Source organism: Hemicordylus capensis, chromosome 4 (genome assembly GCF_027244095.1).
Source record: "Hemicordylus capensis ecotype Gifberg chromosome 4, rHemCap1.1.pri, whole genome shotgun sequence".
Lineage (NCBI taxonomy): Eukaryota > Metazoa > Chordata > Lepidosauria > Squamata > Cordylidae > Hemicordylus > Hemicordylus capensis.
This window is the reverse complement of record NC_069660.1, coordinates 321,233,044-321,248,690: the sequence shown is the minus strand read 5'-3', so window position 1 is coordinate 321,248,690 and position 15,647 is coordinate 321,233,044. Positions and strand designations below refer to the sequence as shown.

The following is a 15,647-nucleotide window of genomic DNA, read 5'->3' as shown; positions in this document are numbered from 1 at the left end:
TTTTACATTGTATCTTTTTATTAATGTTGCGAGCCACCCCAAGCAGTAATGTACTGGAGGGGCAGGGTATAAATATTTTAATTAAATAATAAAAATAGCCTCACATAGACTGGGTAAATTCACATTCAGGTAATGACAAAGTGGCCAGATTTTTAGATAGGCTACATGACTGTGCCTTCGAACAGTTGGTCATGGAACCAACCAGAAAGAAAGTGAGTGTGATGGTTGGGACCTGGTGCGAGGTGTCAGTGTTGTGGAACCTTTTGGGGATCAGGGAGCATTGTGTGATCCAGCTCAATAGATATGCGAGTGGAGACATGCCTGGAAAGTCCAATATGGACACTGGATTTCAGAAGAGGAAACTTCTCAAAAATGAAGGGACTGGTGAAAGGGAAGCTGGAAGGGAAACTGAGTCATATCACTCCAGAATGCATGAAGTTTATTTAAAACCACAATAATGGAAGAATAGTCCCCTGCTAAAGAGAGACCTTTTTAAAAAGTGGTGATTTTCTTTAGCAGGGGGAGAGCAACTGGACCTATCCATCCCCAGCACATCACCCTTCCAGTGGCTGTTGCTGGTGTCTCTTTGATGTTTCTTTTTTAGATTGTGATCCCTTTGGGGACAGGGAACCATTTTGTTAGTTTAAATCAATGTAAACCACTTTGGGAACGTTTGTTGAAAAGCAGTATATAAATATTTGTCATATTTGTTATACATAGCAAAAAGAAAGAAAGGTATCGCCAAGTTCAGGAGGATGCCAGCATGGCCAACAGAGTCAGGGAAGCTTTAAAAAGTATAAGACGTCATTTGGGCCAAATGAAGAGAACAGTGTAGAACATATACTCTGGCAAAAGAAATACAAGGGATGCTGTGTTGGGGTTACTCTGTGCTTTCCAGGGATCCACCCTCAGTAGAGAGATTGCTGTGATCCCATTTCAAGGTAGGCTGCCACCAGTTGAAGACTGATCTAAAGCCACTGACCAGGCTCAGACAGGGCTTCAACATCTAGAGTTGTCTGGCTTGGCTCTTACAGGCACTGTACAGCCAGAGTTTGCACAACCCAGCTCTAGACAAACAGTATATTAATCTAAAAACAGCTCAGCAGAAGCGCATGACCTTACGAGGCACATGGGGGAGAGTTTTGCAAGGAATCCTCCAGGACCTTTTAAACTGGACGGAAGCCACTTCTCAGTATGTGACATTTATTGAAAAAACAAGGGTTGCCCACAGAACAAGGAATTGGGGGGGGGGGATGGGGAGTAAAGAAAGGCGAACACAGGAATCCAAAAGAAAACACAAAAATGTCACCTGTTTGTTTATTGTTACATTTATATACCACCTTTCATTAAAACAATCCCAAGGCGGTTTACAGCAAAATTTATCAAAACAAGATTGTAAAAAAGACACAATTAAAATATTAAGCTAAAAATATAAAACAAATCTGATTAAAAATTTAAACTAACGATCTAGCACTGAGTTTTGCCTTGGTCTAGCAGTAGGCAGGTCCTTGGCCGAAAGAGTGTTAATCTCTACAGTGTCTCCTCTTCTGGACACCAGTAGCAGGTGACATGACACCTGGTGACTGGCAACTGGTGTCAAAAGAGCTGGGGGTCTTGACCCGTGTTTCCTCTAAGGCGTGTGTCCATGCTCACCCAATTTTTGATATCTGCTCAGCTGATTTTGGATCCTGCTCAGGTTTAATCAGGAAGGTCCCACTCTGAATGCAGGTATGCACACACTGCCTTGATACTGTTGCCTAGAAAAAACTCATTCCACAGACAGAAGGAAAAAATTAGAGCATTGGTCTTGACCCCTATTTTATAGTGACAACTGCGCTAGTAGCCAACTCCACTTCCCAAGGCAAACAATTCCATAGATTAATTATCCAGCAAGAGAGAGGGTGCCGGCTGTCTCCCATCCCAGAGCTCTTGAGGGAAATGTTTGCCATCTGGGAAGCGTGGGGTGGTAGTAAACCTTCATTCCCCCATGGGTCATCCAATTTCTGCAGAGAGCCTGCCCAAATGGAGGTCTGTCTTTGTGCCCATAGCGTTGTGCTCCAGGTACTCTTAGGGCAGTCTGCACATACTTTGCACATAAGCACTAGGAGTCTGGCACAGCCTCGCTTGAGTTCCATATTTGTGTTGGCTATTTTGGAGAGAAACGCAAGAAACACACACCAAATTCCTTTATGCATTTATTTAGAAGGAAAAGGGGAACGTCTATAATAAAAAGCAATTATGATGATGATAAGTAGCCAGCTCACAATCAAACTACCCAGAACCAGGATGGGATTTTTTTTATTATTATTTTTTAAGCTGGCAAGAGGGATGGTAAAGGTAAAGCGTGCCGTCAAGTCGATTTCGACTCTTGGCACCCACAGACTAGCCCTGTGGTTCTCTTTGGTAGAATCCAGGAGGGGTTTCCCATTGCCGCTTCCTGCACAGTAGGAGATGATGCCTTCTTTCAGCTTCTTCCTATATTGCTGTTGCTCGATATAGTACCAGCGGGGATTCGAACCGGCAACCTTCTGCTTGTTAGTCCAGCATTTCCCTGCTGCGCTTAAGAGGGATGAGGATAGATTAAAAGCGAGTCCGTTCATGTATCGTGCCAGGGCAATTGCTGGACTATGCTTCGATGTTTGGGGTATGCAACTTCCCTGCACCCCCCCTCCCCTTGGCAAAGTGAGGAGGCTCAGCTCCCCCTGGTTCTCTCTCTCTCTCTGGTCCTCTGTTTTCCAGTCCTCTCCTGTTTTGTACCCCTCTTCTACATTGTATATCAAAGTCTATCACCCCACAGAGGCCTCCCCTCTGCCAGCTGCAGCGTGCCACAAACAAACCCCAAACGCCATTGTCCTTGAGCAAAAAAGAAAAAAGCCCCTGGTTTCTCTCTTTAGAGCAGGCCTTATGCAATTAATCGGAACAGAGAAGGAAGGAAGAAAAAAGGGAGGGTGTGGGTTCCAGGCTGATGCACACCTTAAACGCAATAAGCACAGCCAAGAGCAGACACTGGGGGGCAGTTGCTGAGGCACTTCACAGCCATGTCTCTAAGCAAGCAGCTCTCTTGACTTCATGGACACCTCTTTCTCTCATACCCACATACCCCACACATGCCTCTGACCATAGGGATTTGAGTGGTTCTGTTCATTTTGAAAAGTAGGGGGTGGCCTCTTTGTCCATTGCTTGGCCGAGAGCACTGACACTGGCAAAGTCTGTTGTGCGTTTCCTGTCCATCCCTCTATTGGAGAGGTGGGTCTGGCCCCGAGTTCACTTAAAGGGAATCCATGGCTGCGCGCACACTCCATTATTTTATTTTTACACTTCTATCCCACTCTTCCTCTAAGGAGCCCAGAATACATCATGGTTCTGTTTCTCCTCACAACAGCCCTGTGAGGTAGGTTAAGCGGAGAGATAAGCAACTGCCCTAGAGTCGCCCAGCAAGTTTCATGGCCAAATGCAGCAGAGTTGAACGCAGGTCTCGCTAGTCCTAATCCAACACTCTTAACTGCATAATGTCTGCATAGAGCTAAAGGGGTGGAAAGGAGCTCCATGTTTCTGTAGGCCAGGCGGCACCAGAGCCGAGCTGGGGGAGGCCGGCCGGCCCCTCTGTAGCAGCCGACTGGCCCAAGAGACCTCTGCACGTGCAGGCTGCAGCCACTCCAGGCCCTGCAGCAACAGGGACACCTCCTCCACCCTCCCTCCCTCCCCGCGCTCAGCTGCCCTGCCCTGGAAGGGCCTGCCCAAGGCGGCTCTGGGGCGGCCCAGGCCTGCTCCGGGAGCCGCAGCTGCAGGGAGGCCTGGCTTGGCGACAGAACGCTGTCTCCACGGCAACAGGCCTGGCCCAGGAGGTAAAGCCTGCAGGGCTGGGGTGGGCAGGGGGCCCAGCAGCGGGCCTCTCCTGGACGTCTCTGGGCCCTGCTCTTGTGCGGCTGCAGGCCTTCACAGGCGAGGGCGCTTTCCTCTCCAGGCTGGGCAAAGCCTCTGACAGGAAGAGCCTGCCCTGGGCTGGGCAGTTGGCAACCCTCCCTGCCCACAGATGCCGTGGCGCCAGTTGGCCCAGGAGCTGCTGCTCTGCCGGGACAGCCCTTGGGGGCCCTGCAGCTGAGAGGGCGCCGGCCAGGGGCAGCCCTCCAGCCCCACCTCAGCCGGGGCCTCCCTGGGCAGCCTCCGGCCAGCCACTCCCCCCTGCCGCCCGCAATCCAAGACGACTCCGAGGGGCCTGCTTGGCGGCGGGGTGGGGAGGAAGAGGTCTGGAGGGAAGCCCGGAGGCAGGGGGGTGGTGGTTGGGACAGGCTGCTGCCCGGTCTGTCTCCCCAACAGCCCCCGAGGAGCTGAAGAAGCCCCCCCCCTCTCTCTCTCTCTCCAGGGCCCCACCAGCCCACGCGGAGGGGCAGAGGAGAGAAGCCTGAGCCGCCCGGCTTCCCAAGCCCCCAGGAAGTGCCTTGAGGATCGTGTGCTAGGACTGCTCATGTGTGCAAAGTGCATGCCACTCTGTGTAGGTATAGAAGGCAGCCGCTGTGCATGCAAGCCAGTGGCCTGCTGATGCAAAGGCGGAGGAGGAGAGAGGGTTGCCTTCTGGTCTCCTGATTTCTCCGCCAGAATGATTCTAGACTAGCTGAGCCGGGCACAGGGCATCTCCACCTCTTTCCCACCGGACAGCACCTACTGTAGGTCACCCAGGCTGAGCTCTGTGGCAGAGTTGGGACCTGCACCTGGGTCTCTCTCTGCCTGCCAGGAGGGGGCCGCTTAAACGCCACACCAGTAAAGGGAAGCAAGCAGGGGCGCTGCGGTGGGAGGCAGGCAGGCAGGAGGGCAGCTGTGGAGGCAGGTGATGTGTGGCTCCCTGCCCCCCACCGGCCCCAATAGGGGGCACAGGCACCCAATGATAGATCCACCCCGCCGTGCATCGTGGTCTACACCTGAGGGCCAGGCCCAAGGTCTCCCGAAGGGTTGGAGTAGAAGACCCGACTCTGTCTAAAACACAAAAGAGCCTGCCTAGATGATGATGATGATGATTGATGGCAGCAACAGTAATAAGAAGGCAGTGTCCCCTTGGCAGAGCCACCTAATGGCGCAGCGGGGAAATGACTTGACAAGCCAGAGGTTGCTGGTTCAAATCCTCGCTGGTCTGTTTCCCAGACTATGGGAAAAACCTGTATCGGGCAGCAGCGACATAGGAAGGTGCTGGAAGGCATCACCTCCTACTGCACGGAAGATGGCAATGGGAAACCCCTCCTGTATTCACCCACAGGGCTCTGTGGTCACCAGGAGTCGGCACCTCCTCGACAGCACACTTTACCTTTACATAGGGACACACTAGAGCTCAAACATACCTGGATGTGGCACTTTCTGACTGAGAAGCTCTTCCGCCTCCTTAAGCCAGATGAGCTGAGGCCGATTGTGGTTACCCAGCAGTGAGGCAGGAGTGCTCTCTTGCTCTCTTCTCTGCCAGGTTCCAGGGCTCAATCTCTGTGCCACAAAGAAGTCCATCCCTTCCACGGCTGAGAATAGGCCTCGCTCTTGTGGGCTCTGGAAAGGTATTCCTTCATGTGGGTGAACTGCCTCATTCTCTCCTTGTGCGAATTGGAGAGGGATAAGCGGATCTATCTGGAGCAGAAAGACGGAGTTTTCAAAGATGGCAGGAATGCAGAGCAGCAGCTGTAAGTGGGTCCGGGGGCGATGCTGGGAGCTCAGCTTAGGGGCTGGAGTCACTTCCTTGGCTTGTACATCTTGCTTTGACCAGGAATGCTTTCTAAGGTTTGGCCCTCTCGGGAGCCTGTGTGGCTGCAGAGGGACAGTAAACGAGCACATCCGAGGGTTGGGGGCAGGTGGTGGTTTGCAGGCCTGTGGCTGCCTCCCCTTCTTCTCATTTCCTCCAGCAGCACCACAGGTGGGGAGACTGCCTTGCCAGTCACAGATGGGTGAGAAAAAGGAAGAGGAGGAGAAGCAGGAAGAGCCAGAGGCTCCACTGAGCATGCAGCAAACAAAAGGATCCCAGCTGTGGCACATGCTCCAGAAGGATTTTCGGCATTCTGTGGAAAAGGTCGGTTTCTGGGAGAGCTCATCTCTTGGGCCTGGGAGGGAGACCCTGGCAGAGCAGCTTCCAGATGAACATGGAAGTGCAGCAGGACAGCTCCAGGGATCAGGAGACACCCCTAGGCTCCGTGCTTGGCGTTGCCCAGGGGATGGCGCTCTGCCTGTTGCCAAAGGTGATTGCTCTGCATCCCCTGGAGGTATTCCCTGGCTTCACCCACAGGTGTTTCCAGGCCTAGACTCCGGTTCCAGTGGAAGAAAAGACCGGGCCTGTGGCCTGAGAGACCTGGCCTCCTCTTTCTCTCCCATCCCTGCAACTTCTTCTGCTTTGGCTTCCTAGTAGAATCTGAGGCAATGAGAGCACAGCTCAAACAAGATAGAGTAAGGGGGAATCTGGGATCCAATAGGGGCTTTTTTGCTACTCTCCTCGCCTTGCGCTCTCAGCTGCTTCCCATAAATATTTCTTTAAAACCTCCCAGATTTGCAGTTATCTGCCCCCTCTCCCAAACTGACCTTCACTAACATGTATCTCTCCACCTTCTGGGTGTTTAGGGTGTCTCTGTTTGTTATAGAAGTAGTAGTTAAGACCCCAAAAGGGTTCTGGTTGCCAGAAGCATTTGAATCTGAGAGCAGGAAGCCAGGGCCATGGAAAAGAAAATAGCTTTATTATTGAACATAAAACACACACAAAACAGAAGATACTACTTCAACATCTGGCCAAACTCTCTTTGTCCCAGCCAGGAAGGTAACAAAGATGTGGCCCAGGCACTCTTGTGTTGTTGCAGATTTCTAGGAAGGAACATCCACACTCCAAAAGCAGACCCTGGCGGGTGTGTGTGTGTGTGTGTGTGTGTGTGATATGAGGGGCAGCTTATGGCCTAGCCACCATTATCACCAGCACTCAGTCAGGACCAAGGGGAAGGGACAAGAGAACCACCCATGGCAGGAAAATGCCAACTGTCCGCTGGGTTTAAACTCCAAGGGTCCTTCCAGATGGCGGGAAACTGTGTGACGTGAAGAGCTTGGGCCCAAGTTGGAAGCGAGAGCTTGCTCAGCCCCCACCCCCGTGTTGTATGTCCCAGCGGAATCTCACAGGTCAACAGAGACTTCACCCAGTTTTGCTCTTGGCTTTCTAGGGATCATCCAGCCCCTTTCCTTAGCACTCTTCTGGTGAATGGGGAAAAGAGACAGGCTATGCATGGAAAGCAAGAGCTGGCCGGCAGATGCTGCTGTGGACACTGTGGACGGTCCCTGCTGTCTGTCTGATCAGTCCAAGAAGTCCTGCTGGGAAAGCAGACTCAGGCCTTCAGGAGTGTGTGTGTGGGGGGGGGGGGGGCTGAGAACGCTCTTGCTTCCAATCTGTGTTGTTGTTGTTGTTGTTTACACAGTCAAATAGGTGTTATTGACTGGTTTGTTTTATACAGACATCGAGTCCTTCCCAAGGACCTGGGATGGCTGGATTTTATTATCAATACTAGTATTTTTAAGCCCGTTAAAATAACGGGCGCTAGTACCTTTTTTTTTGGTTGTTTCCTTTATTCCTTCTGCCTCTCTCTTTCGCCCTCCTTTCCTTTTCTCTTTTTCTCTTTCTCTCTTTCACTCCTTCCTTTTCTCTCTCTCTTCCTCTGTTTCCTTTCCTTCCTTTTTTCTCTTTCCCTCTCCCTCTCTCTCCTTTCCTTCCTTTCTTCCACCTCTTCTCACTCCCATCTTTCTGTTTTCTTGCTCTTTTCCTCTTTTCTTTCTTTATTTAATGGGCTCGCTCTTTGGGGCTGGCTGCTCCTCACTCCCATCTTTCTGTTTTGTTTTGTTTTTGTCCTTCTCCCTCATTTCTTTCTCCTTTTTCTTCCTTCCTTCCTTCCTTCCTTCCTTCCTTCTCTCTTTCCTACTTTCCCTCCCTCCCTCCCTCCCTCCCTCCCTCCTTGTTTCTTTTGTCCTTTTCCTTCCCTTCTCTCTCTTTTCTCTCCTTCCTTCTTTCCTTCTTTCCATCTTTCTATTGTCCTGTCTCCCTCCCTCACTCTTTCCTCTCTCTCTCTCTCTCTCTGCCCTCACCGGTTTCTGCTTGTGAATGTTTGTTTTTGCAGCAGGGCTGGTTCCGCCACTGCCGTCTCTGCCTTCCCCTGGACTCCGCTGCTTCTCCGCGGCTTCTCAATCAGGCTGGTTCCGCTTCTGTCGCCTCTGCCCTTCCCGGTCCCCACCTCTCTTTCTTTTGCTTTTTGTCGCCATTATGTTTCCGCCGCTGGTCGGGCCGGTCTCTTCTCCCCGCTCTATTCTCCCCGCCGCTTCAGTTTTTAATTCCCGCCATTGCCGTCTCTGCTCTCCCAGTCCCCCCGTGGGCCCGTCTTTTTACTCTTCTCTTTTCTTCCCGCGGTTTTTTTTTTTGTTGTTGTTGTTCCCCGCTGCCGCCTCTGCTCTCCCGGTTCCCCCGCTGCCGCATCAGCCCTCCTGGTTCCCCTGCTGCTGCCTCTGTCCTCCCGGTCCCCCTGCTGTCGCTTTTGCCCATAGGCAACACGTCCTCAACGTGGCCGCCCGTGTCTGGGCAGCCGTATCTTTCTCAGACGTTCTGGGCATGCGCTTCGTGCATGCCCAGAACGGCCGAGAAAGACACGGGCCGAAGAAGGACACGGGCGCACGCTTTACCTTTTTATTATAGAGGACTAGCAATTTTCAGCCTGTTAGAATAACGGGCGCTAGTAGACCGTCCCGCCCCCCCGTCTCCCGCGGAGCCGAGTGCGGCCGCCAGCGGGCCCAGTCCTTCCCAGTCTGCGGCGTCTGCCGCCATCAGGGCCAGTCACCCCGCCGCGGCCAGCGCCACCGCCACCACCAGCTCTTGCTGAGACCGCGGCTCCGCTGCTGGCTCCCCTGTAGCCCCGCGGCGGAGGCTCCCCTGTAGCGGAGGCTACAGGGGAGGCGCTCCGCGCATGCCCAAAACAGCCGAGAAAGACACGGACTGGAAAAGGACGCGGGATCACGCTCAAGGTGATTATTATAGAGGATTGTTGCTGTTATTATAGATATCGTCGGAGAATATAGGCTGTTCCCAGTAAAGTTGCTTTTTGTAATTGGCTGATGGTGATTTCTGTGGCCCCTATGGTATTGAGGTATTCTTCAAGTAGTTTTGGAATTGCACCTAGGGCACCAATTACCACTAGGATGATTTTGGTCTTTTTCTGCCACAGCCTTTCGATTTCCATTTGTAGATCTTTGTATTTGGTGATTTTTTCTATTTCTTTTTCTTCTATTCTGCTATCCCCTGGTATTGCTGCTGATTATTTTAACTTGTTTTTCTTTCTTCTCGACTACAGTTATATCTGGTGTATTGTGTGGCAGATGTTTGTTTGTTTGTTTGTAGTCGGAAGTCCCATAATATTTTTGCATCTTCATTTTCTACAACTTTTTCGATTTTATGGTCCCACCAATGTTCGGCTACAGGTAGCTTGTATTTTTTGCAGATGTTCCAGTGTACCATCCCTGCTACCTTGTCATGCCTTTGTTTGTAGTCAGTCTGTGCGATCTTTTTACAACAGCTGATTAGGTAGTCCACTGTTTCATCTGCTTCTTTACAAAGGCGGCACTTGCTGTTTGTGGTTGATTTTTCGACTTTTGCTCTTAATGCATTTGTTCTTAGTGCCTGTTCTTGTGCAGCCAGTATTAAACCCTCTGTTTCTTTCTTCAAGTTGCCATTCTTAAGCCATTGCTAGGTCTTGGTGATGTCTGATTTTCCACTTATATTGTGCAAATATTGACCATGCAGGGGCTTATTTCTCCATTTTTCTGCTCGGTTCATGACTTATTCTTTCCTGAAGGCCTGCTTTGTTTCATTGATGTTGAATAGTTTCTCGTTATTGACCATCTTAAGTGAATCTTCTTCACTGTCCTTGATAATGTAAAATAATAATAATATATTCTCCCTCAGAAGAGGATGGCATCCGAGCATCATGGGTTGTCACGACCTCCTGCTCTGAGACAGGGCCAATCAGAAAGCTTTTTCTCCTGTGACAGGAGGGAGGGGCAATCCCCTCAGGCTTCAGGCGTCGTCCTGTCTCGCTCCGGCAGGTCCTGTGGTTGAAGATTGCTCTGTCTACTATTCTCTCCTATTCTTCCTCTGTATCTTCCCTGAGTAGTTTCACTCTTTGCTGCTCCTATCCTGAGCCGCCCCGGTCAGGGTAGCTTTCAGCGTAGCGTTCAGCGCTGTTTGCTCTGGGCTGTTTCCTGTCAGGGCAGCATTGTGGACCGAGCTTGAACGGGCTATTGGTCTGCGCCAGCCTCCTGCGGCTCCCCTCCTGCGGTGGTCAAACTTTGAAGTCTAGAATGGCGGATGTTCCTTCCCGCCCTGAAGGGGGGGTTTCCTCCTCCCTTTCGGAGGACTCTTTGGTGCCATCAGTGTGTCTCGGGGAGTGGGCTGCGGCGACCACTAACCCTAACCGCGCCCGCGCCTCCCCCGCTTAAGTGAAAGAAGCACAAAAAGGGCTCCAAGGACAAGCTGGCGGTGCCTTCTCCAGCGGCCAGGGGCAGCTCAGCTACCGCTCCTGTCGCGCCCGACAAGCAGGGACATCGAGTCCTCATCTCCCAGGAGGGACCAGCCTAGCCCGGACCATCTACTACAGCCACGCAAGTTCTCCCCACCCCTCCTTCCCCAGCCCGTTCTTCCTCCTCAGAGCCTCTTCTGAAACGCTCGTGCCCTTCTGATAACTCAGGCGGTGTGGAGGAGGAGATTCCCCCCATTTTCGCCGCTCTGTTACGGCGGGTGGTCGCTGAGGAATTCGGGCGCTTGCTTCCCGCCTTGGCGGGAAACCTTCCCGCTTGGGCCGACACGGCCGCCATTTCGGGCACTGAGGGAGTCCGCCCTGCTACTGTGGGCGCAATTTTGGGACCGGGAGAGGTCGCTGCTGCAGGCGCGGCCGTTCCAGCTACCCCGTCCCTAGTTTCGCCCGACCTCGGCCCCCCCGTGCTGAGCCCTTGTGCCACGACCAGGGCTCCTCCATGCAACTTTCCTCCGCCCTCCGCACCATCGGGGGAAGGTCTCCCTTCAGAGGAGTCCGAGTCAGATAGGGAAGAGGGCGAACTCTCGGGGGATGAGGAGGGGGGCACCCTACCCCCCCATGCCCCATGCCGCTTGTTCGCACCATCCGATTTCCCAGTTCTCTTGCATAAGGCCCGCAAGACTCTTAGACTGGGGGGGGGGTGGCTGCTCCCCAGGACCCTCCTGAAGGGGATCCCGCGGTTTTGCCTTCTTTGAAGGCACCGGAGGTAGTGGTGCCTTGTCCCCAACTTTTCTTGGATATCATTCATTCAGAGTGGGATTGTCCCACCGAAGCCAAGCCCCCCCCCCCCCCGGGATTAAACGTTTTTATACCACCACCAAGGCGGTTATGGATGAGCTCCAGGTTCCTCCCATAGATGCAGAGGTGGCAGCCCTGGTGACTGGCGCTGTTTTGCCCAGGGATGGAGACGAGGTCTTGCGCAACCTCGAGGATAAAAAATGCGATGCTGCTTTGCGCAGATCCCACAAGGCCTCTTCCCTGGCTATGCGGGCCTCCATGGCCAATTCGATATTTGCCCGCGCCTCGGTGCTGTGGGTTAAGGAGCTCCTTCCCCTGGTACCCCCCGAGCTGCTAGCCCTGCGGCAGGGCCTCAATAAACTCCATAAGGCCTCGGCCTTCATGGCCAATAGTTCTTTGGATGCGACGCAGTTTTCGGCTAGGGCTATGGCTTCCGATGTCACGGTCCGGCATCATCTGTGGCTAAAGCATTGAAGGGTCGACCAGAAGTCCAGGTCCATTTGGCTAATTCGGCCTTTAAGGGGAGCAAGCTTTTTGGGGACATTTTGGAGCCTGTATTGGTAGAGGGGAAGGACAAGAAGGCGGCGATGCCTTCAGCTTCGGCGCAGCGTCAAGAGTGCAGACAATACACTTCTAACCCTCCTTCCTCTTTCAGGGGCTTCCGGTTGTCCTTTCGTCCCCGTCAAGATAGACAAGACAGGTTTCCTTCCTGGAAAAAGTTACAGCAGTCCTTTCGGGACAACTCCCAGTCCAGGTTCCGGCAGTCCGGACATCAGCAGAAATCCGGGTTCAAGCGTCCTGCAACACAATGACTGTTCTCCGGATTCGCAGGTGGGAAGCAGACTGCAGTTTTTCGCTCAGGCTTGGGTGGAGACCTGCTCGGATGCCTGGGTCCTCCAGACCGTGAGCCAGGGCTACAGGCTGGATTTTCTTTTCCAACCGCCCGATCACTTTCTGAGGTCCCCTCCCTCGGCCAAGCCGGGCAAGCACGCCCTGATGGTGTCTGCCATCCGCCACCTGCTCAAGATTCAGGCAGTCGAGCCGGTTCCCCCAGACGAGGTTGGGTGTGGTGTCTACTCCATTCTTTTTCTAGTGCCAAAGAAGAATGGGGAATGGAGAGCCATACTCGACCTGAAGTTTGTGAACCGGTTCTTGCAAATCAAACACTTCCAGATGGAGACGCTTTGTTCCATCTTGCTGGCTCTCCAAAGGGGAGACTTCCTGTCCTCAGTGGACTTGAGGGAGGCTTACCTCCATGTCCCCATCCACCCCCAGGACAGGAGGTTCCTCCGGTTCGCCTATGCGGGGGATCACTTTCAATACCGTGCCCTTCCCTTCAGTCTGTCAACTGCGCCACGAGTGTTCACCAAGGTTATGGTAGCACTGGTGGCGCACTTGCGGACGAAGGGGCTTCATTTGTACCCGTATGTGGACGATGTTTTAATACGATCACCATTGCTCCAGAAGGCACAGGGGGATGTGAAGGAGACCATCTCGGTTCTCCAGGCTCACGGGTTCCTTGTGAACCACCAAAAGAGCTCCCTTGTCCCCAAGAACCGGATTCAACACCTCGGGGCAATAATAGATTCAGTGACAGGGACAGCCTCCCTCTCCCTAGACAGAAGGCGAGGGCTGTCCGCCGCGTGCCGCAGGGCGGGTCTCCGCAGCCACTCGGATGTCCTCTCCCTCAGCCAGCTGCAGGGGATGATGGTGTCCACCATCGGTATAGTACCCTGGGCCCGCCTCCATTCACGCCCACTCCAGTGGCTACTCCTGCCACTCCAGGACTTGGTGGCCTCCCGGGCCAGGATCCACCTCACCCCCCGGGTCCGGAGATCCCTGGACTGGTGGCTGTCGCCGGCCCTGGGAAAGGGTGTCTCTTTTCTTCCTGTGACGTGCATGATGGTCACAACAGACGCCAGCCTTCGGGGGTGGGGCGGTCACTGCCAAAATCAGGTCGCACAGGGTCTATGGTCACCTCAGGAACAGCTCCAGTCCATCAATTGGCTGGAGCTGAGGGCGATACGTTTCTCCCTGATCCGGTTCCTTCCCCTGATCGCCGGCCGCCACGTTCTGGTGCGGACCGACAGCGCGATGGCCAAGGCGCATGTCAACCGCCAAGGGGGAACCAGGGCATGGCCGCTGATGCGCGAGGCCTCTGTGCTTCTCCACTGGGCCGAGACACCTGGGTTCGCTGGAGGCAGTGCACGTCAGCGGGGAGTCCAACACAGTGGTGGACTGGCTCAGCAGAACCCATCTGGACCAGGCAGAATGGATCCTGGACGAGCAGGTGTTTTGCGACCTCACGACAAGGTTCGGCTACCCACTGGTGGACCTGTTTGCAGCACCGGGGAATGCCAAGGTCCCCAGGTTTTTCTCCAGGTACCGGACACATGGGGCCGAGGGGGTGGACGCGTTGCTGACACCTTGGCCACAGGGCCTACTGTACGCCTTTCCCCCCACGCCCATTCTGGCCCAAACGGTCAGATTAGTTTGTCAACAGCGGGCGGAGGTCATCCTGGTGGCCCCACATTGGCTGCGCCGCCCATGGTTCTCGGACCTCGTCGACCTGTCTGTCGTTCCTCCACTGTCTCTGGGCTGTCATCCCCAGCTTCTTCGTCAGGGTCCACTGTTCCACCCGGACCCATGGTGGTTGAACCTGTACGCTTGGATGTTGAACGGAACGCGCTAGATACATGCGGCTACCCTCTTGCCATCAGAGACACTATTCTGGCATCCAGGAGGCTGTCAACACTCAGGATTTACCAGTCCACTTGGGTGGCGTTTCGTTTCGGTAGGGACTGATCCTCTCTCAGCTTCGGTCAGTCAGGTTCTGGGGTTTCTGCAGTCCGGCTTGGATAGGGGGCTCAAACCAGCCACCCTCAAGCGGCAGATGTTCACTATCTCCTCAACTCTGCAGGTTCCTGGGGCCCCTCCCCTGTCATGTCATCCTCATGTTCAAAGGTTCCTCAAGGGTGCGGTGGCCCTCAACCCGCCACCGGTCCATCGTTTTCCTACTTGGGACCTGAACTTGGTTCTCCGAGCCCTTGTTAAACCTCCCTTCGAACCCTTAAGGACCGTGCCACTGCGTATCCTTACCTTTAAAGTCCTGTTTTTGGTGGCCATCACTTCGGCCCGGCGGGTCTCGGACCTAGGCGCGTTGTCTGCCAGGAAAGAGTTGTGTCTGGTTTATTCCGATTACGTTGTTCTCCGTACTGACCCCACTTACCTGCCCAAGGTTAATTCCTTTTTCACCGTTCCCAGGAGCTCATGCTGCCTTCTTTCTGTCCCAAGCCTTCTTCCCCTAAGGAGAAGGAATGGCACACTCTCGATGTCCACAGGGCACTAAGAATCTATCTGCAGTGCACCAAGGGCCTTAGGGTCTCCGACTCCTTGTTCGTGTCGTTCAGGGACTATTCTTTGGGGAGGAAGGTTTCTTCCTCTACGTTGGCACGTTGGATCTGCGAGTGCATTCGATTGGCCTATACAGCAGCTAAGGTGGTGATTCCCGAGGGTATAACTGCCCATTCCACTCGCAGCGCTGCGGCTTCTGCAGCCCTTGCCACCAGGGCGCCCTTGGTTGATATCTGTAGAGCGGCCACCTGGGCCTCCCTCTCCACCTTTGTTAAATTCTACAAAATACATGATTGGGCATCCACAGATGCTTCTTTTGGCAGACGGGTTCTGCAACAGGTGGTCTCTGCGTAGGTCCATTCTCACGGTCTCCCTCCCAACTTGGGTAGCGGCTATGGCATGTCCCATGATGCTCGGATGCCATCCTCTTCTGAGGGAGAATGAATCGTTGGCACTTATCTGAATGGTCATTCTCCTCAGAAGTATGGATGGCATCCGACCCACCCGACCGTCCGGGCATGCTTCTGTTATTTCCTACCTTGTCCACCTCTTCCTGTTCCCTATATTGATGTGGGGAGGCTCTTCCACGTTTGTCCGCGTCCCTACGGGAGGGGATTTCCGGTATAGAGTTCTCACAGCTTCCTCTTCTGCTGCTTCCCTGTTCTACTTGGTGTTCCTTCCTGTTGGATTCTGTCCTTGGTACTGTTCTTTTATAGCTGGAGCATCGGAAAGCTGACAATAGACTGAAGCCTGAGGGGATTGCCCCTTCCTCCTGTCACAGGAGAAAAAGCTTTCTGATTGGCCCTGTCTCGGAGCAGGAGGTCGTGACAACCCATGATGCTCGGATGCCATCCATACTTCTGAGGAGAATGACCATTCAGGTAAGTGCCAACGATTCATTCTTCAGGGCCTCTTTTCTCCTCCTCTGCTGTTTGATGGTCTAGCAGCATTCCTCTTCCACCTGAGCTGCAAGGGAGGTATAGC

General features: G+C 53.5%; 1 protein-coding gene across 4 annotated transcripts in view; it reads left to right on the top strand.

Annotated features, from left to right (window-relative positions):
- Positions 1 to 3,247: 3,247 nt before the first annotated feature.
- Positions 3,248 to 15,647, top strand: part of WDR97 (WD repeat domain 97) — a 102,988-nt gene continuing 90,588 nt past the window's right edge. The window contains exons 1-4 of one of the 4 annotated variants that reach the window (XM_053249137.1): positions 3,248 to 3,391; positions 4,364 to 4,492; positions 5,450 to 5,657; positions 5,877 to 6,040. In XM_053249137.1, the coding sequence (XP_053105112.1) occupies positions 5,633 to 5,657; positions 5,877 to 6,040 (189 nt within the window). In that variant the 5' untranslated portion in view covers positions 3,248 to 3,391; positions 4,364 to 4,492; positions 5,450 to 5,632. The other 3 variants (XM_053249136.1, XM_053249135.1, XM_053249138.1) reach the window with 3 other exon arrangements.